The 20887-nt window shown below is 42.6% G+C and overlaps 1 protein-coding gene across 1 annotated transcript in view; it reads right to left on the bottom strand.

Annotated features, from left to right (window-relative positions):
- Pcsk2 (proprotein convertase subtilisin/kexin type 2) overlaps positions 1 to 20633 on the bottom strand; it is a 117012-nt gene extending 96379 nt beyond the window's left edge. The window contains exons 1-2 of the mRNA XM_052181694.1: positions 20621 to 20633; positions 19475 to 19512 (exon numbers count right to left, since the gene is read on the bottom strand). Of these exons, the coding sequence (XP_052037654.1) occupies positions 19475 to 19512; positions 20621 to 20633 (51 nt within the window). The remainder of the gene's footprint in view (positions 1 to 19474; positions 19513 to 20620) is intronic.
- Between the last annotated feature and the right edge of the window lie 254 nt (positions 20634 to 20887).

Below are 20887 nucleotides of genomic sequence, written 5' to 3'. Positions count from 1 at the left end.
TAAACACAAACCTTTCTGAATCCAATTGGGCAGTGGTAGCTCACGCCTTTAATCCCAGAATTTGGGAGGTAGAGGCAAGTGATCACTGTGAGTTCGAGGCCAGCTTAGTCTTCAGAGCTAGTTTCAGGACAGCCAGGGCTACACAGAGAAACCTTGTTTTGAACAAACAAACAAACAATCCAAAAAATAAGCAAAACTAAATAAAACAACAATAAAACACCCCCCCCCAAACCACCCAAAAATGAAAACCAAAAAACAGCAAAAGAAAAAAGAAAAAAAAACCAACCCCCTTTTTTGAAGTCACTTAGCTACTTTGGCGAGTACTAAGAAGTGTTTGCCACTCTCAAGAGCATATTATTGTATCTACACAGATCTAAAGTACTAGATGATCATTTCCTCACAAAAGCAACACAGCTTTTCCTTCTTAATCAAGGATTTTATTGGAAAGGAGGAGAGTTTTCTATGGTTTCCGGGTTACAACAAGAGTCCAATCCTCCCAGCTTACAACTGAGAGTTCTGTCCTGGAGATGTGTGGTGTCCCACCAGATGCCACCCAGCTGGAAAATGCTCCAGCCAGGACTGGACTCACGCTTTACTCTTTGGATTTGTATTTTCAACAAAGCTGTGTCTTTGTCTTGATCGTGATTGGTCAAATCAACAGGCTTCAGCAGACTTTCCCTTAAAAGTTCACACAGCCGAAGTCTCAGGCTTTGCTGGCCCCATGGCCTGTGTCATAATTTGCCTTTATAGCGTGAGTGCGGCCACCACCAATAAGTAAAAAAGCCCGTATGCCTAGGGCTCAGTGGCAGAGCACTTGGCTTAGTGTGTGATGCTCAGCTCTAAAAATCAAAGGAAGTCAACGAGTGTGGCTGTTCCTAATACAAGAGGATGGCTGTTCCTAGTACAATTTTACTTTTTTTTTTTTAAATCAGCGAGTACAAAAAAGGTTCTTTTCTGTTTAGTGTTATTACTTTATACTTGTGCAAATAGGAAATAAAATTTTAAGCGCTATTTTGCCAGTTAAATACAGGTTTCAGTGCTTTTTTCTTTAGACCCAAAGGACTGCTTGTTGGACTCTGCCATGTCTCAGTGCCATTTGTCTTCCTTTCAAGTTAATCAGCAGACTACGCTGCCCTGCACGGAGGACACGGATGTGACATGCCGTGGCACATGCAGACAAGCCTCCCCCCAGCCCTCCAATGCCAAAAGGAAACTGTGTATTTTTCACTATGTCAATATTAATTACTTGCAATTTGGCATTCAATATTATTTTTATATTAATTTCAACATAATGGGGTGAGTCTAATTTGGAGTGATAACACTCATTTGCATTTAAATTGATATTTTAAGCTCTCCCTCTGAGGAACCGATAACATCCATGATTGTAATTATAAACATTCTTTCCAAGGCAGGTTTGTTTTCCTGTGGAAAGATTTGTAAATATGGTGCGTGGAGTTCCATGTTAATAGTGAGGACACTACAATAACCTATTTCTGCTGAGTCCTGTGAGTTTCCATATTTGGGAATTCCTTTCTATTGGAATAATGATCAAACAAAGCCTATTAGCTAAGAACAAATCCATATATATTAATTATAAATTAATATATAATATAATTATATATGATATAATTAACTATATTATATCATATATAAATTAATATATAATATATACATTATTATATAATATATTATATTATATTAATATAATATATAATCTGTATAATTATATAAACATTATTATATAATATATAAATACATATATTATTTTTATTTTTCAAACATTTTCATATACTTTTTCTTATTAGTTTTCAAAATCTTTTGAAAACTGATCCCTACTACAGAAGAAACCCTGGTTATTTTTCAGCTTGAGAAGATGTGCCCTGGAAATCAAACTGCAGCTAGCTGCACACAAAGAGTTAAAAGCAGTGCGAAAGCCGCTCCCACGCCCTTCCCTGGATCCTCTCACTTGTTTTCTTTGGGACTGGACAGGGCAGTCTTGCACAGAGGGACCTACGTTTCCTCAGCTGCAGGCTCTGAAGAAATACAACAGTTCTGCCCCAGCCAGGAAACATGAAAACACACCCATTTCTGGATCACATGAATCTGGGTGGGACAGACAGCTTTTCTTTTTTTTTTTTTTTTTTTTTTTTTTTTTTTGTATTTTTTTTTTTTTATTTGATATAATTTATTTACATTTCAAATGATTTCCCCTTTTCTAGCCCCCCCCCACTCCCCGAAAGTCCCGTAAGCCCCCTTCTCTTCCCCTGTCCTCCCTCCCACCCCTTCCCAGTTCCCCGTTCTGGTTTTGCCAAATACTGTTTCACTGAGTCTTTGACAGCTTTTCTTTTATAGTGAAATGCTGGTGGCGATTCAGGTATAAATAAATCATTCCCATCCTCACCACAACAAAGGGAGGAGTTGTGGGGAGAAAGCCCGGAGAGTCTTAGTGACTCTTCTATTGCTGAGATGAGGCGCCTGACTAAGGCGACTCATAGAAGGAAGGGTTTCTTCTGGGGCTTACTTACAGGTGCACAGGGATAAGAACATGTGATGTGGGAGGGGGGAGCAGGCGGCAGTGGCTGCAGCTGCTGAGTGCCCACATAGTGAGCATTCAGGCAGGAGGCTACTAAAGATCAAAACCTGTCTCCAGTGACACACCTCCTCCAACAAGGCCACACCCCCCAGGGCTTCCCAAACAGTTCTACTAGCTGAGGACCAAGTATAGAAATCTATGAACCTACGGGGGCCATTATCATTCATATCACCTCACATGGTCAACAGAAACAACAGGGTACAGGCTAACAAAGAGGTTTTGACTAAAAGATTCATACCCCTGCCATGTGATAGGTGATGATTAATTGCTTGTACGGCCCTGGCCACCTGCTATGTGCAGGAGAGCAAAGTAAACTTGACAGCCAAGATGGCTGGCACTCCAGTGGGCAGGCACTCCACGTCACCCTCCAACCCCCTCCCAAAAAGCATACACACAGCTATAGACTATGAAGAACCAGGAAGTGACCAGACAGGGGACAGTCCTTAAACTGAAATGGCCCTGACAGTGGGGGTGGGGCTGGGGGACCAGAGGAAGAGTTGAACATGTCTCAGATGTTGGGGCAGAAAAATGGTTGAAAAGGCCCACGGAAGGCAGGCCATCTTTTGTCTTACAAAGAAGGAGAAGGATAGAATTCTAAGGACAGGGGACTCTCAAGTAGGTCCAAGCAGGGAAGTGACAAGTCTCTCTTTAGTTTCTGCTTGTTTGAGGGAGAATATGTTCAAAGAGTGGAAGCAAGATGCTTTGTGGATGTGAGTGACGTTGGCCTGGTCCAGGATATTTATGATAGGACCAGAGTAGTGTCTATGCAGAGGAGAGAGTGGGATGGCAGGCTGGGGGAAGGGAGGAGGGAGAGAGTCAGTATTTGGGAGGGTTGTCACTGTTTTTGGCAGTGGCATTTGCAGAGGATGACTGAGGATGGTTGAGTGACATGGTGATAGATGGTGAGCTTCACCTCTTTCTGTTCCCTGGCTGTGTATGCCTCTAGTCACTCTGATCTTCAGTTTTCTGTTTGTGACAGGTGATGAGAAAGTGCCCAGGCCAGAGGTACAGCTCAGTGGGCAGAGCGTTTGACTGTACAAACCATGTATGTATTTGGTATAAGATACAGTGTAGATGTAATAATTCATATAGCATACAGGGCCAGGGACACTGTAAATAACCACACTGCATCCTTACTGGTCAGGGTGAATCAACAGAAACAAAAGGGATCAAGCACTAGGGGCAAAAATTTCAGAAGGCAAAGGAAGGGAGACAGCAGAGATGCAAACACAACACGGACCTCAAATTCTGTTAACTCATAATCAACTCTCCACATGAAAGGAGATGGGGTTGTGAGGTAAAGAACTCTCCAACCAAACTGTCATGGAGTACTGGATAATCATGCCTGCTTGTGAGTGATCCTGAACCACGTTGTTATCTACAGAGGACATTTGTTCTTTGTAAGGATCTCAGCAAGGGACTTTCTGGGTCACGTGGTTCAGGATCATCTGGCCACTATTGCAGACACTTATGCAGTGACTGTGGGCTCTGCACTGAACCTCTAAAGAAGGGAGGGAAGGATGGAGGGAACAGAGGAGGGAGGGAGAGAGAGATAGGAAGAGGAAGAAGAAAGAAGAAGAGGAGGAGGTATGGTGAAAGAGGAGAAGGAGGAAAAGGAGGATGAGGATGAGGATGAGGAGGAGGAGGTGGACGAGGACGAGGACAAGGAGATGAAAGGTAGACCCAGCACCTAGACCAGAACAGCTTGATACCTTTAACACTCTGCGGAGTCATTCTCTGCTTTTCTGCCTGAAAGCAAAAATGCCATGTCCCCGCTTCAATGCCTCCTGATGGCTCCCCTGCCCTTAGAATTACATCTCTCTCCTCCCCATATGAGGTCAAGGATGGCCTAACTTTCATGGCATTTTCAACCTGGTTTTGGCCCCATAATCTGGATTTGTGAGATTCTTCCACTGGTTTCCCATTTTTTTTTGAGGTATGATTTTACTTTATGTTTCAGGCTGGCCTTGAACTTATACCAATCCCCTTCATGCTGAGATTACAGGTGCGAGCCACCATACTTCAACTGGTGTGTACTTTTTGATAGATCAACCAAACCCTGATGTTCATATCTGCAATATATATAATTATTCTCTCCTATGACTATGAAGATAGTTATAGTCTTCTTGGGAAAGACAATCATCACTGTTTGAGACATGGGAAAACTGAGGACCATTAAACAGTGATTTCCTTTTTCTCCCTAGCAGCAATTCAATGGGAGTCCTCAAACATTCTGAATATCTTAGTTGTACACCAAACCTCTTACTTAAAAACTTGGCAATGTTAGGTCTATAAAATGCAAATGCTATAAAACTCTCTCTCCATAGTTTAATAAAAACATCTCCCACACACTGAAATACATCTTATTATTCTACCCAGCAGATTCTGTATTGTGGACAGGGTGTGTACAGGGTACACAGAAAGCCAAGTCCTCACCGCGATACCCAGGACTGTATTAAAGAACACTGCTGAGAGATCAGCCCTGGCTTCCTGTACTTGGCTTCAGGTTTTAATTATTGGTTGGTAATTAAGGGTTCTTTCTCTGTGAAAAATAATTTCCTGTAGGTTGGGAACTAGCAAGGTTACCATGTGGGAGAAGCTAATCTTATTTTTGCGTCAGAGATTTTTTTTGGCTTGGCCACATAGGATGGAAAATTTTGCTTAGCCCAAATCTCCAGACTGTTCAACTATAAGTCAGCATCCTCCTGTTCTTCAGGAGCTGCCCGGGAGAGGATTGATTAAGAAGTCTGGGCAGGGAAGCAAGCCAAGTCTGGATGTAAATTCAGGCAAAGTCCTGAAGGGGGCGCTAGAAGATGTACACATTGTTCAGCCTCGCGTGGGGACTCACAACTCAGTAGCAGCCAAGAGGGGATGGGAAATCCCAAGCCTACGAGAGAGATCTCTATACCTGGAGGGTAATGGAGGCTTTAACATCTCTGTGGCAATTTTCCAAAAAAAAAAAAAAAAAAAAAAAAAAAGAGTAAATGCTGGAATTGGAATTGGAGTAAAAAAACAATCCAAGGCAACAGGGAAGGCACAGAAAATGGCTCAAAGGCACTTCAGAATATCCAAATTCATTCTTCAGTTGTGAGAGTGATACCTGCAGCTCCTGAGACACACTGGAGAGCTGAGTTCCAGGATTAGCTTTGCTCTAACTTTTGCCCTGACCTCTGATAGTTCACTGACCACCCAGGCCTCAGTCTCTCTCTCTGTAGAGTGAGAATCTGGGCTAGGACCTCTCAGAAATCTTCTACTGCTTACAACCTTGGCTTCAGCTCAGAGAGCCCTGTCTGTCCACACATTTGCAGGACATTTGTTTTAATCATATAACTTGAGGGCCTTGAAAGGAGATGATTTTGCTAGCTGTGAATTACTGGTGTATCCTTAGAACACTGGTGCCCAGGAGGACCCAAGTTCAAGGTCAGCCCTGGAACTCAGCCTTTTAAGGCAAAACATTCTGGGGCTGGAGAGATGGCTCAGGGGTTAAAGAGCCCTGGCTGCTCTTCCAGAGGTCCTGAGTTCAATTCCCAGCAACCACATGATGGCTCACAACCATCTGTAATGAGATCCGATGCCCTCTTCTGGTGTGTCTGAAGATAGCGACAGTGTACTCACATGCATAAAATAAATAAAATCTTAAAAAAAAAAAAAAGACATCCTATCTCTAATGGAAACATGTCTGAATGTGCTTAGAAAAAAAAAAAAGTAAAACATTTCTCTACCAATTTCCCCAAATATCCTTAAACTCACACCTAGGTCAGGAGCAGTTTCAGCTTTGAGAACACTCCTGCTGGAGAAATGGGGAGGACACAGACTCTCCTATCTACAGAATGAGGCCCAAGGAGGCCCATGGTGTGGATTTTGGTCTCACAGATCATCTCAGTGTCCATGCGATCTGGCTGCCTGTGCCTCCCAAGGATGTAATCTACCAGATTTCCGTGAGAAATAGATTGGGGCGCGGGGTCAGGCAGGTCACTGTTGGCTTCAGAACTAACTGGCTTACTAGTATTCCCATGAACTGCTGGGGTAGTGACAAGGCAGTAATGCCCCTCACTCTACCATTACCTACTTCTTGACCTATGCTCCCCACAATCCCACTTTCTACCTTCAGGGTCAGAAAAATGGGTTGAGTCCTCATTTTCTAAATCACTTCTGACCTTCATTAATCTTCATACCTCTTTTTAATCTGGTGTCTACTTTCCTTTCTTGATTTAAAGCATCTATGCATTTGGCACAGCTGGCTTAATGGTAGACGTAGCACTCATCATAGGCTCAAGAGTTGAATGCCTGCCTCTTGGATAATGGCATTGTGGGAGATTTTGAAACTGGGTGATGAGATCTGGCTGGAGGAAGTGGGATCCTGGGGATTCCAGCTACTTCCTGTTCCTGTTTTACTCTCTGTTTCTTGCTCATCCATGAAATGAGTTATTCTCAACTTAATGTCCACACTGCCATGACACTCTGTTCAAGCGCTTGGGACCAAGTGATCGTGTACTGCACTCACTGAGTCTGTGAAGCAAACTAAACACTTTCCCATTAATTGTGGTTCTCCTGTATTTTGGTCATATCACCAAGAACAAACTAACCGTTGGAGAATCTCCCTGTTTTGAGTTGATTTTAAGTCCACTGGCAAAGTACCCTTCCTTACCGCCACAGGACCTCTGTCTCCTATTGTAGGGATCAGACATGGACATTCTTAAGACTGTTATTCTGTGGACAGCACAACCATCTTGTTCTGTGCCTTCCTTTATTTCCTTGCTTGAGATACACTCCTTCTCCGTAGTCAAGCCTCTGGACTCTGTTGAGTCATGTAGAAAACTAAATGGCAATGTATAACTGCTAAGTTTCAAGTCATGGGCAGAGCTTTGAGGGTATGGAGACTGACACATGGTGCCCACCCTCTCTCCAAATGATCATAGACATGAACACAGATCACTATGTATGTATGGAATTGTTAAAGGCAAAGATAAGTAAATAGAAAACCTTAAAAGTATGCAAACACATTAAAACATGTAAAAACTGAAAAGTGATATGATTTTAGATAGAGGGTAGGAGGGACTTGGGAGGAAGAGAGAAGGGGGAGAGGAAAGGGAGGTAGAATTAGGTGTGGGAGGAGTTGGGGATGATATAAGACGGTCAGGAAACTGAACAGAGGTGTGTAGCAATGGAGGATGTGGAACTGGGGCTAGCCACCAGAAAGTCCCAGGTACCAGGAAATCAAGAGTCTCCCAGGACCCAATAGGGATGACATTAGCTGAAATGTCTAACAAAGGGGAGGGAGAACCTGTGGGGCCACCCACCCATCTCCAAATTTTTAACCCAGAATTGCTCCTGTCTAAGGGAAACGTGGGGACAAAGTGTGGAGCAGAGACTGAAGGAAAAGCTATTCAGAGACTGCCCCACCTGGGGATCCATCCCATATACAGACAGCAAACCCAGACACTATTGTGGATGCCAAGAAGTGCTTGCTGTCAGAAGCCTGATACAGTTATCTCCTGAGAGGCTCTGCCAGAGCCTGACATATACAGAGGCAGATGCTCACAGCCAACCATTGCACTGAGCACAGGGACTCCAACGGAGGAGTTAGAGAAAGAACTGAAGGAGCTGAAGGGGTTTACAACCCCATAGGAAGAACAACACTATCAAACAACCAGACGGCCCAGAGCTTCCAGGGACTACACCACCAACCAAAGAGTATACATGGAGGGACCCATGGCTCCAGCTGCATGTGCAGCAGAGGGTGGCTTTATTTGGCATCATTGGGAGGAGAGGTCCTTGGTCCTGTGAAGGCTCAATGCCCCAGTGTAGGGGAATGCCAGGACTGTGAGGTGGGAGTGGGAGCACTCTCATAGAAGCAGGGGGAATGGGATGGGATAGGGGGTTTGAGGAAGGGAAATCAGGAATGGGGACAACATTTGAAATGTAAACAAATAAAATATCCAATTAAAAAAAAAGAAAAACAGTTAAGTCAGTACAGAGATGTCCCAGAGGCCTATGGAAGAATACAGGCTATTGGCATTACTCTTGGTTGCCTACCAGAACTAGATGGTAAGAGCTTATAGCCAAGGGCAGCTCTCAGGTTATAGGACACTGAGAAATCAATGTGCTACTGAGCTGGAAATTTGCTTCCAGCTGACTACCATGCATGGTGTGGAAGGTACCATATAGGCTGCTGGGAAAGAAACTTCAGTGATCTCACACATCTTTAGACTATATATGCCATGATACAGATCCACCAAGCAAGATGTGCCCATGGGACAATAGTGGCACGACTATTCTGGAGATAACAAACCGCTCTGTTATTATAGTTGAGACCTGTTCTTTTGGAGGGGACAACAACCTGAGACTGGCACCTAGATCAAAAGTATGTTCTTGGTAGAACATTAACCCAAGAGAAGAACCTAATACCATCATTCCCAACTGAACATATCAAGCTGACTTCTAAAAATGTATGATATGTATGTTCATACCCATAGACTAATAGGCTTTCTATCTGGGGTAGTGGAGCTCCTTTCTGTAGACGGTGGTGGTTAATGAGGTCAAAGTGTGCAGAATAAATGACCAATGAACAGAGTTTTAACTGGAATATCTATATATAAATGCTTCAAAGTCAGGGAGCACCACATAAGAGAGGGCAGGAGTAATTTTGGAGATGGAGGATTGGGAAGGCTGTCATGAAATGCTGTGTTTGGATATAGCACATAGCATCCATGGAGACTTGCATGACTTTTCTATTCCTATATAGAAAACTACTACAAATTTGCTAAATAATATAAATTATTGTGTCAAGGTTTCTAGACGTGGGTAACCTGGACTATTTTTCCATACCCGAAAACAAGCAGAGGTGGAGATCTGATCTAAAACTTGAAGGCACTCTTCAAGTTTGCTGACTGTTGACAGAATTTAGTGGTTCAAGGTTGTAAGATTCATGCTTTCAGTTCCTAGACAGCCCACTCTTTATCCCTCAAGTGCCCTGTTGGCAAAATAATAACCATAGAGTATAAAGAACATTGTAGACAATCTTTGTGTGATGGCAGGTGACTCTTCAAGGTCAACAGGTGAATCATGATACTTAAAATTCTTTTGGCTTATTTGTTGTCTGACCTTCAAATCTTCTTTCAAAGTGTACACCTGTTAAGTTCTGGCCCACATGGGAACATCTTCTCTTTGATTATCAAAAATTCAACTGATAAGGCATTTTAATTGATTTTGAAATTCAAGCTAATTAAGGGAATGACACCAGGTCTCATTTATAGCTCCTCCCCAGATTCAAGGGGAATTAGTGTTTTACCAGGAGAGAAAGCAAGGGGATTATTCTAGAATTATGAATAACCCAGACACTTGTCTTCAAGGGAAAATGACTGAGATTTTTTTTAAAGGGAAGAATAGGCATTGGATTGCAATGGAAACTGTGGTTCTGATGGTTCATCCATTTTCGTCCATCCACCCATCCATCTATCCATCCATCCATCCATCCATCCATTCTTCTATAATTTAATATTTATTTATAGAAAACACAGATATACCAACACATACATGTGCACACACACACACACACACACACACACACACACACACACACACACACAGATAGTTTCAGTTAATGATCTCCCTAGGGAATGAGACCTCTGGGTGAGTCTTTCATGAGTGAAAGAACAGTAAGTGACTGAAGTTTGTAAGTGACTTAAACTTAGTGTATGAAATGAAATTATGTCAAGCACTTTTAGGGAATTTTGGAGCAAGGAAGTGATTTTTGTGGGTCACTTTCAGTGTAGACTTCTGGATATGAGCAGATCTCCTGATGAACGTTGAATCACTGACATGCCAGGAATCCACTGACAGGATTTCTAGGTAAGTTGCCAAATGCTCTCTCAAGAAAGCAAGCATATCCTTAGTGTGCAAATTGCTACTCTTGAAGTTTGTCTGTTACTCTACTCTTTGCTCTGTGTGTCTTGTAGATTTTGCTGGGCTCTCAAATGTATAATAGTTTGTCTTCCAAGAGAATATTGAACACACTGCAGTGTAATTCTATAACTACATGGAAACCACCAGGGGCAGGCAGGGATATTTTACCCCTATATTTTTACAATCTTGGCCCTTAGAGCAGTACCTTAGAGAATGGTGCAGATATCTCGAAAATCGACTAGGTTTAGTAGAGTAGAGTCTAGTCCAGTAAGAAATTTGTAAAAGTTCATTAACCAGATTCTTTCCTCTGCTTTTAGTTGTAATTTTGCTGTAAACATGGAGACCAAGGAAGGAGATCCATTTAATCAAACGAGGCTTATTTTCTCCACTTTCATACCAAGTATGTCCTTTTAAAAATGGACCATTTTCTCTAATCCACCAATTGGATAAGATTATAGTCATTTGTCCCAGGGTCTATCCAAGGGATCATTTAGACAGTTCTATTTATTCATTCTGGCTTTCTGGTGATGAAGTCTCCTGTGAACTGGTCACACACACACACACACACACACACACACACACACACACACACTCACACAGTGCTGAGAATAGCTCACTTCCCTTTCAATAAGATACAAAAAGTATTTAAGCCTCAATTTCACATGCATTATTAATGCATTCATTTAAATATTAATAAGCCTAAAAACCTGGAGCAATGTATGTGATCAATACTGCATGACATATGAGTCACCCAGGGCTGAGGACAGTGCCTGTCTCCAGCCATCTCTCTTTCATCATGGTAGCCCTGTGCCACCTGGTGTGCACACTGCTGCCAAGCCCAGGGCTGCTGCCTTTCAGCTCAGCCCGGGGCAGAACTTCAGAGCTATCCACAGCTTCCTTCTCAGAGACATCGATCTGTCAGGCCCCATCCGAAGAGGGTAGAAGTGCAGGTCCTCAAGGGTAGCCTTGTTTTCTCTTTAAAGCACTTCTGTCATCTGAATAACAGCACTGCAGAATCCATAATAGTTGGACGCTTGAACTGGAACAAAGCCTAATCTATCATCCTCAAACCTGGGAACTAAATTGTATTATCATCTAATAATATTTCCACCCCTTCTGGCCAAGGGAGGGGTGTTATTGACAAGAAGTGGCTTGAGGCTGCCTGAGTGCAGATCACCTTACCTAAATAACAATCTTTTCTTCAAGCCTGTGTCTGTGGGACCTCAGTTAGGGTTCCCTGTTTCTGATGTTGGTACTATGCACGGAATCCAACATCTGCCTGTGAGATGGTTGGGGACTGGGCATTAGAGAGTTTATAATTGTCATTAATAGAGGGGCATTGTTTGACTTAGCTTTTGGTTTCATTTACAATAGTAAATATTCAACCCCATGTGTGTGTTTATAAAATGCCTGAGAACCACAATGCTAAATATTAAGAGAGATATAAACATACACATAATGCATGCACAGGTTCTTGATCTAATGGAGATGTAGTCATACATTTTAGGTAAATCACATTGTTGGAAGGACGAGTGAATGCCAACATAAATGACCAGGCTGGCGACCAGAGTCTTGGAGGAGTGTCTAAAGAGACACTACTCTTTAATAACCTTAGACTTTGAATTTTTACTTCTTTGTTAGTGAAAGGGGCACACTATGTGTGTTTACTTCTTTGTTAGTGAAAGGGGCATGATATGCGTGTTAGGACAGACACAGGCTAGTTGCTCAGTAAAATTTCATTTTCCTCTCAAAAGAGCCAAGACGATAGCTCTGCACAAGTCAGGTTAAGCTAATGGACTCAGGAAGCAAGTGCAACTGCTCAGTCCGATTCCCAGTGAGCTCAGAGGTATCTGACGAAGAGGTCAGCTGTTCCAGGCCAAGTACAAGGTTGTGAGGCTAGGAAAGTTAAGAGGGAAGAGTAGAGAAGACCAGAAATAATCTCAAAGACTCTTAGAATTATCATTCAAACTAAGTGTAGGTAAGGAGAAAGGGAAGCCATCCTGGGCTATACCGCAGATGGGGCAAACCTGAGCCCATTTCTGCAAGACATACAGTAAATTAAAACAATAGGAATGCTGTACTTGTTATCTGACAATTTGTTGAGTAGGGCAATAATAAAGTAAAAAAGTCTTTGGATATACTCAGCTGGAATTCACAGATAGAGAGCCTCAAATCTTTGTCTTAATACCAGTGCCTGAGAAACTCCAACACAGCTAGAGAATTCAAATCCTCTTTGAGTTTTACAGGCCCACCAGCCTTGTGTGACTTGTGACTTCAGGAAGGCCGACCTATGATGCAAAGATGAGATTCTGCCCTACCTGCTCCCAAGCTCTGAAAACCGTCACCTCTTCAACAAGCCACACATTCCTAAAGGAGTAGTCCTCCTGCTGCAGACTGAGTACAGCCTCAGCCCTGGGCCAGTGCTATAGACCCAAGTCTGGAATTGTCATGGGCTAAGAGCCACGGAACAGAGTCACTTCCCCATCTGTGTGCGTGCTCCTAAGTCATGCTGTGAGACACCCCCAGCCTGCACCTTTATTCACCCTGTACCTGCACCTTTCTGGCATCTCTTTCCCCAGTCTTGCATGTGACTTAACACAAGGCAACTGTTCTGAGTTAGGGAAATGGTTCAGATTGTTGCAGCACAGAAAAAACGAAGAAATGAGGCTCTAACTTGGTCCAAAATACTCTCTTGAACAGTACTCATTTCATGGTTATTGCAATTGGAATGGAAAAAGGAAAGTTTTAATTATTTGGAATAATAAGCTCTTACAAATGGGTTAGACCCCGAGATTCAATCCAACCTTTGAACAATAGAATAATCATAGAAGTGGCTGCTATTGTCCTTTGCTCTCCACTCAACAGGCTCAGTGTTGATTTGTTGAATTAAATTAACACTAAAGACTTACATTTATATATTGATTTGCAATTTTCAAAGTATTTTGATTCTTAGTTTAGTGGAAAGAGCCTTGAACTACCCAGCACACTTTCTTTTTTTTTCTCTCTTTGGCTGCACAGAATAACAAAGCCATTCCTTTATAATAAACAACTTTCCTTTGGGTATAATATAACATACTTTTCTTTGGGTAGAATTTTCACTTCTTATTGAAATTAAATTAATAAAGAAGATGAGAAGTTAGTTCCCACAATATAGACAATTTTAATTTATTTTGACCTTTAAGAGATGTCTTAGTCAGGGTTTCTATTCCTGGACAAAACATCATGACTAAGAAGCAAGTTGGAGAGGAAAGGTTTTATTCAGCTTACATTTCCATATTGCTGTTCATCACTAAAGGAAGTCAAGACTCGAACTCAAGCAGGTCAGGAAGCAGGAGCTGATGCAGAGGCCACTGAGAGATGTTTCTTACTGACTTGCTCCCCTGGCTTGCTCAGCTTGCTTTCTTACAGAACTGAAGACTACCAGCCCAGATATGGCACCACCCACAGTGTGCTCCCCCCCCCCCCATCACTAAATGAGAAAATGCTTTACATCTGGATCTCATGGAGGCATTTCCTCACCTGAAGCTCCTTTCTCTGTGGTAAGTCCAGCTTGTGTTGACACAAAATCAGCCAGTACAATTGACCCCTTGTCAACTTGACACACAAACACATCACTATTAAGCCTCAACCCTTACTTATTCACTCCCAAGATCTAAATAACTATAAAAGTCCCACAGTCTTTCCAAATTCTTAAAATTTCAATCCCTTTAAAATATCCAATCTCTTTTAAAATTCAAAGTCTTTTTTTACAATTAAAAGTCTTTTAACTGTGGGCTCCACTAAAATACTTTCTTCCTTCAAGAGGGAAAAATATCAGGCCACAGTCACAATCAAAAGCGAAATCAAACACCAACTGTCCAATGTCTGGACACCATGATCTCCTCCAAAGGCTTGCATCACTTTTCCGGCTCTGCCCTTTGTAGTACACATCTGTCTTCTAGGTTCCAGATGCCTGTACTCCACTGCTGCTGCTGTTCTTGGTAGTCATTCAAGGTACTGGCATCTCCAAAACACTGCTGTCTTCCTCTGTAACTAGGCTTCACCAATAGCCTCTTGTAGGCTCTCTTCATGGTGCCAAGTCTCAACTTCTTTGCATGACCCCTTCAAGTCCTGGGTCACCAATTACAACTGAGACCGCACCTTCACCAATGGCCTTCCATGATCTCTCACAGTGCTGAGCCTCAGCTGCTCTTCAGGACCCCCTTCATGCCTTCAAAACCAGTACCACTTGGGTGACTCTTACACATTACCAAGCCCAGCCACAGCACAAGGTACAGCCTTGGCTATCTCTGGAACACAGCGTCTGTGCTCTCAGAAAACACTTCTCAGAAGATTTCACCTAAATGATGCTGGTCTCGTCTTAATCACCAATAATGTCTTGGCTCCAACAAACTAGCATCAATAGTCCCAGTAATGCAGAGTTTTCACTTTAGTAGTTCTGATTTCTTGTTAATCACAGCTGATTCTCCAGCCCCAGATAACCAAAACCACAGAACTGTCACAATCAAAATAGCAATGGCCCTGATAAGAGTCTTTAATCTTTCCTCCGAAATTTTATAAGTCAGGCCTCCATATTCTGCACTGCTCTCAACATTATCTTCCAAGTTCCTATACAACATCTCACAGAGCTATTAACATGTAATGTATCTTCTAGTCCAAAGTCCTTCCATAGTTCTCCCCAAAACATGATCAGGTTGTCACAGGAATACCCCACTTCTGGTACCAATTTGTCTTAGGGTCTCTATTCCTGGACAAAACATCATGACCAAGAAGCAAGTTGGGGAGGAAAGGGTTAATTCAGCTTACATTTCCACATTGCTGTTCATCACTAAAGGAAGTCAAGACTGGAACTCAAGCAGATCAGGAAGCAGGAGCTGATGCAGAGGCCATAGAGGGATGCTTCTTACTGACTTGGTCCACTGGCTTACTCAGCTTGCTTTCTTACAGAACTGAAGACTACCAGCCCAGGAAAGACTACCACAAGGGACCCTCCCACCTTGATCACTAATTGAGAAAATGCCTTACAACTGGATCTCCTGGAGGCATTTCCTCACCTGAAGCTCATTTCTTTGTGATAACTCCAGCTTGTGTTAAGTTGACACAAAACCAGCCAGTACAAGAGATTTCCATGGCAGACACTGGTAGCAGGTGCTACCAGATGCTACTGGTAGCATCTCTTTGGCTGACACCTGCATGTTCCTGGCGAGCATCTACTGTTTAAACATGGATGGCGGCTGTCCTCCAGGCTCAAGAGGCAGTATAAGGATCCTCTGGGATCAGCCCTAAACCAAGGACTGCTACTGTTGAAGTTGGGTTGAATACCCAGAGTCCCCAGGTGTCCCATGCCAGGTGAGATGGCTCTGGTACTCTGGTGCTTTTATTTATCTGTCAGATTGTCCTATTGGGGTTAATTTCCAATTGCCTGAAGTGGTCACATGTTTGAGAATGTACCTATCATGGCTACATTCTCTCCTCCATTTCTGCTTTCTGGCACAATGCAGAAAGGAAGTAGTTCTACTGAAACTATTGTCTCAGGGATTTGTTTCTGGGAAAACCTGAATAAGTACCTCCCCAAAGTATCTTTTCCTAGAAGAGCACTGGAGTGAGCTCATCACATCTAAGCCATTACATTACTTAGTAATGTGAAGATGAGGTTGGTTAATTTTTTTCTCACTCAGTGCTTGAGCCTATCCTCATCCACTGACTTCACTGCTCTCCTCAGCAGGTTGACTCTGCTTATGCCTAATGATTGTGTAAACATTTTTAGTCAAAAATAAAGAAGACAAATTGTATTGTTAGGTTCTGTCTCAGGTCTATGTAGACCAAAAGACACCATGATTTGGGAGAACTGGTCTTTTAGGGTTCTATGTTGAGGGATTATGAGTGAGATAGTTGGATGTTTAGCTTTTTTTTCAACACGCCAAAGAGCCAGGAGTTTCATAGACAAACAGAGGTGTATACTCAGTCTTGGGAAGGTTCCAGGTCCATTAATGAGTGTTTGTTTGAACCTTGATCTAGATGAAATTATCAACATGTAAATCTTTAAACATAATTTACATTTTTACTCATTTATTAGATATTATCTAGATCAGTGGTTCTCAACCCTTTTGGGGGGTCGAATGACTCTTTCACAGGAGTTGTCTAAGACCACTGGACAATACTTACATTACAATTCATCACAAGAGCAAAATTACAGTTATGAAATAGCAATTAAAATAATTTTATGTTCTTGGGTCACTGTATTTTATGTTTAGAGAAACTGTATTAAAGGGTCCCAGCATTAGGAAGGTTGAGAACCACTGATCTAGATTAAAGTTAGTCCGTACCTTCTCTTTCAGAATCCCCTCCCAGTGGCCATAACCCAGGTCTGTGTTTCAGGTATGGAGAACTTAGCATTCCTATGTACTTACTAGCCTCAGTCATGAGACAGTTCACCTGTGAGGTCAACTGAAAATCTACCGTTGCTGCTACCAACCCATTGGTGGCTATTTACTTGAGAGAAATTATGGGAGATGTAGAATATTTCATTCCACAGTACACATGAAAGTAATTGGAAAGATGTGCCTCTTACATCTTCTTTTTTCCCAGAATTCTTTGGAAAAAGTCTTCTCTGGAAAGGAGCTGAGTAATGGGTTTGTCCGGCCCCTCTATGAAGCATGTCACTGCCTGTCATGCTCCCTCTTACATGAGTGTAACCACTGGAAACAGGCTCCCAGTTGTCCAACAATAAGTTGTGGTGCTTAAATTGCAGTGTGAAGCGATTCCACATAGCCCTCATAATAATGAAGACACATAAAAATGTAAAAATGTTCGTAACATATGAAGATGTGGGAATATAATATGCAGTCAGAATGCAGATTTGATGAAATAAAGACATATAGAGCCAAAGCCCCAGACAGTCAGGTTCATGGTGTTATGGCTGGTTTGGAATCTGTTTTATGCCTTTCTAAATAAGTCATGCCTTTATTCACATCTTTGGAAAAGGAATAAACGGGGAAAAGCTTAGCTTTCACAGGCCTTGGAGTCTCCAGGTGCTTCTAATATCGCTGGTCTGAGCACAGCTAACACTTTCCAGATTCAGCTGTGGGTTTGCCAGAGGGCTCCCAACCTTCCTAACACTATGGCCTTTTAATACAGTTCCTCATGTTGTGGTGTGCTCCCCAACTATAAAATCTTTTTGTTGCTACTTTATAACTGCAATCTTGCTACTGTTATGAATTACAATATAAATATTTTTGGAGATAGAGGTTTTTGCTGAAGGGGTTGTGACCTAAAGGTTGAGAATTGCTTTTTGGTTTAGGCTTTTGAGGAGCTAAAATCTGTGCACAGTAAGGAGGGTAGGTGTCATTAGTCTTTCAGACAAGAAGGATACACCCATTTTGAGGTCCTCCAGGAGACAAGGCAGCGAAACCCGTATATGGCTGCTTCTGATGTCCTGGGCCCTGGGGCTGAAGAAAATTATGGGAAGTACCAGTGCCTCAGTAAGTGTAGACAGTTCTCCTAAGCTGCAGGATAGCATCCCTGATGGAAACATACTTCTAAGAGGGAAGGCCCTGGGATACCAGAGCACAGTCTCCCTGTCAGTGACATCTCAGGGCTCTGTGTTGCTGGAGGACACAGAAAAAGATGCAGAGAAGAGTTGTCCAAGGTGAGGAGTTCAGGCCATTTCAAGAAAGTAAATGAACAGCTACAGACATGTGAGCTGGCAGTGGGGCGGGTGGCTTCAGGGACAAGCTGAAGGGTTCCCTAGACATGACCCACAGAGTCAGTGGTGTAGACTGTCATGTGCAGGCAGCCCATGAATGTCTTCTCCACAGCTATGAGTCATTATCACCTGCAATAAAACTTTGGTTTATTTTTCTGTCATTTCCCTTGGTGGCCACAGTGACTGGATGATCCATGATGCATTTTATATATTTTTTCCTATTATTTCTTCTCTAATACTAATATATTTAATGTATAATATGATACAACATACACGTATATAATAACACAATATATAATGTATTATGTATACATATATTAGTATTAGGTAATATATTAATATCTAATATAGTTATAGTATATAATAACATAATTATCTAATAATATATTTTATATGCAACACATACATATATATAAAAATACATACACACACATATATATACACATATATATATATACATATATATATACACATATATATATAGTGTTAGAGAAGATGTTTAGCTCTACTTTTATACTTCTAGACTGCCAAGTCCTGTGCAACAAACAACAAAAGGTTTATTTTCCTGTTTCCTGGTACCCAGTGCACAAAACACAAGGCAGCCCCTTGACTTTTATGCAGTAGAGACAGACACATCTAGCAAAGCGTCCAGAGAACTGACTTGTGAACAGCATTGCTTATTAACTGTCCATTTTACTTAAGCCTTTGTTTTACACGGACGTCCTCAGTCACTAAGGTCATGTCTTTTAACTTAAAAGTTCAAGCTTACGGGAAAGCGTAACTCGGCTGGGGCAACTTTCAATGCCCACACCAATGCTCGCTCTGCCTCTCTCTCTGTCTATTTTCTTGGTAGTCTGTTCCTCCAAACCTCAGCTTGCCATCCTTCTTCTCAACCAGCCACCCATTTGGCGCGTGACAGCTCCCGTATCTGAAGAGTGGCTCTAACAAGATGGGCTGAGTCAGTATGTACAAGCACCCAAGTGTGCACCAAGTGTGAGTATGTGGTTGTTATTCTGTGTGCACATGAACATCTGAGTAGCACACACACGTGTGTATGTGAGTGTGTGTGTGTGTGTGTGTGTGTTTGTGTGTGAGGTGGGGGATAGAAAGAGGGAGGGAGGAAGGGAGAGAGAGATGGTTCCTGCATTTGGGCATACTTGATCTTTGCACGCATGCCGCATATTGCGTGTATTAGAGCACTCAGTAATTGGATGTGGCAGAGTTGGTTAAAAGCCCACATTCCTCACACCTTAAAATCAACTTGTACTTACATAGTTGTAGGCCAAGTCTGGGTGGAGATAGTCAATTCCTGTGGAAACATAACACAAGAGTGGAAGGTTAATTAATGCCTGCTACTGTGTTTTTCAAAGCTGCCCAGGAATAGATGTTCCCTGCTGGAATGGTGCAGGAGGTTCGTGGGAATCGGGGTGGGGGGGCTTTGTGGAGGGCGGCAGTGCTTATCCTGAACTCTCTGCCTTGCCTGGCTTTGCCTTTTTGTGCGAAGGAGGGCTGCATCACTTCCTTCGTGGAGAGACAGCTGCCCCCAGTCGTACTGCAGAGGAGTGAAGCCAATTAGAGCTCTGGGCCCACGGATAATGTTTCCGGATAAATGTCAGCGGTAAGGGGCTTAGTGACTGGGAGATGGATGGCTCATCGCTGCAGCGATGTAAAAGAGATTTGTAGAAATCCTGACATTTCTAACGCATCTCCTCTGAAATGAAGCTGGCCCCGGGGAGGAAAAGCGATGATTATTTAACAGGGCACGGAGAACCACGGATTAGGAGAGCACACTCCAGCACGGAAATAGGAGGTGCACGACTAGGCAAGAAAAGCCATTAGGAGAAAGCTGGCGGTTTCTAGTGAGGTGTTGCCAGCTGGGAGCCGATGCTTGTCTCTCCAGAACGTGCCTTTCTGGAAAGCCAGAGGCATCAATTCCCTCGGCGGGAGTTCTGTGTTTTGCTCTTGAGCCGAAGCCTATTCTGTGCTCAGGAGTCATTGCTAGGGTAAAGTTATGGTTTATTTATTTATCAGAAAATTTGATTTTGACCTCAGAAATCACTGTAGAACACAAGGGGCAACTGAAAAGTTCTTAACCAGCTCTGCTGTGCTATAGAATCTTAGCTTACTTGTGCTTATATGGAGCAATGGCCCTGCAACTACACAGGGCCACGGTTATAAATGAAGGTATTTGGAGCCAAAGAGCAGAGTTTGACTCCCAACTACCACAATAATGAGCAGTATGACTTTAGGCAGGTTGCTTGACCTCTCTGTGCTTATTTCCTTCTTGAGCAACTGGAGATGAGAAAAGGGCAGGTCTCAAAGAAGCTCATGGATGTGGTATGCTTAGGCTAGTAGTAAATGCTTTTTATAACTATCCTGGGATGCTAGACTTATAAGGTAGAATTATCATTAAGTACCTTCTGCTGGCATCTTTGCATTATACATACTAAGGCTGTGCTACTATTATTGGGGCTGTGCCAGCCATCCTACATAGGGCCATCCTAAGGCTTTGTAGTGAAAGACAAAAAAGCAAAACTAAGCCTACCCCCCCCAAACAAATAAAAGCCAACCATCCAAGCCCCCTACCTCCCCCCAAAACCTAACCCCCAAACCAACCAACCAACCAACCAACCAAACTAACCAACCAAACCAACCAACCAACCAACCAAACCAACCAACCAACC

Source organism: Apodemus sylvaticus, chromosome 5 (genome assembly GCF_947179515.1).
Source record: "Apodemus sylvaticus chromosome 5, mApoSyl1.1, whole genome shotgun sequence".
Classification (NCBI taxonomy): domain Eukaryota; kingdom Metazoa; phylum Chordata; class Mammalia; order Rodentia; family Muridae; genus Apodemus; species Apodemus sylvaticus.
The sequence above is the reverse complement of the archived record's forward strand: the minus strand, read 5'-3'. Positions and strand labels throughout refer to the sequence as shown.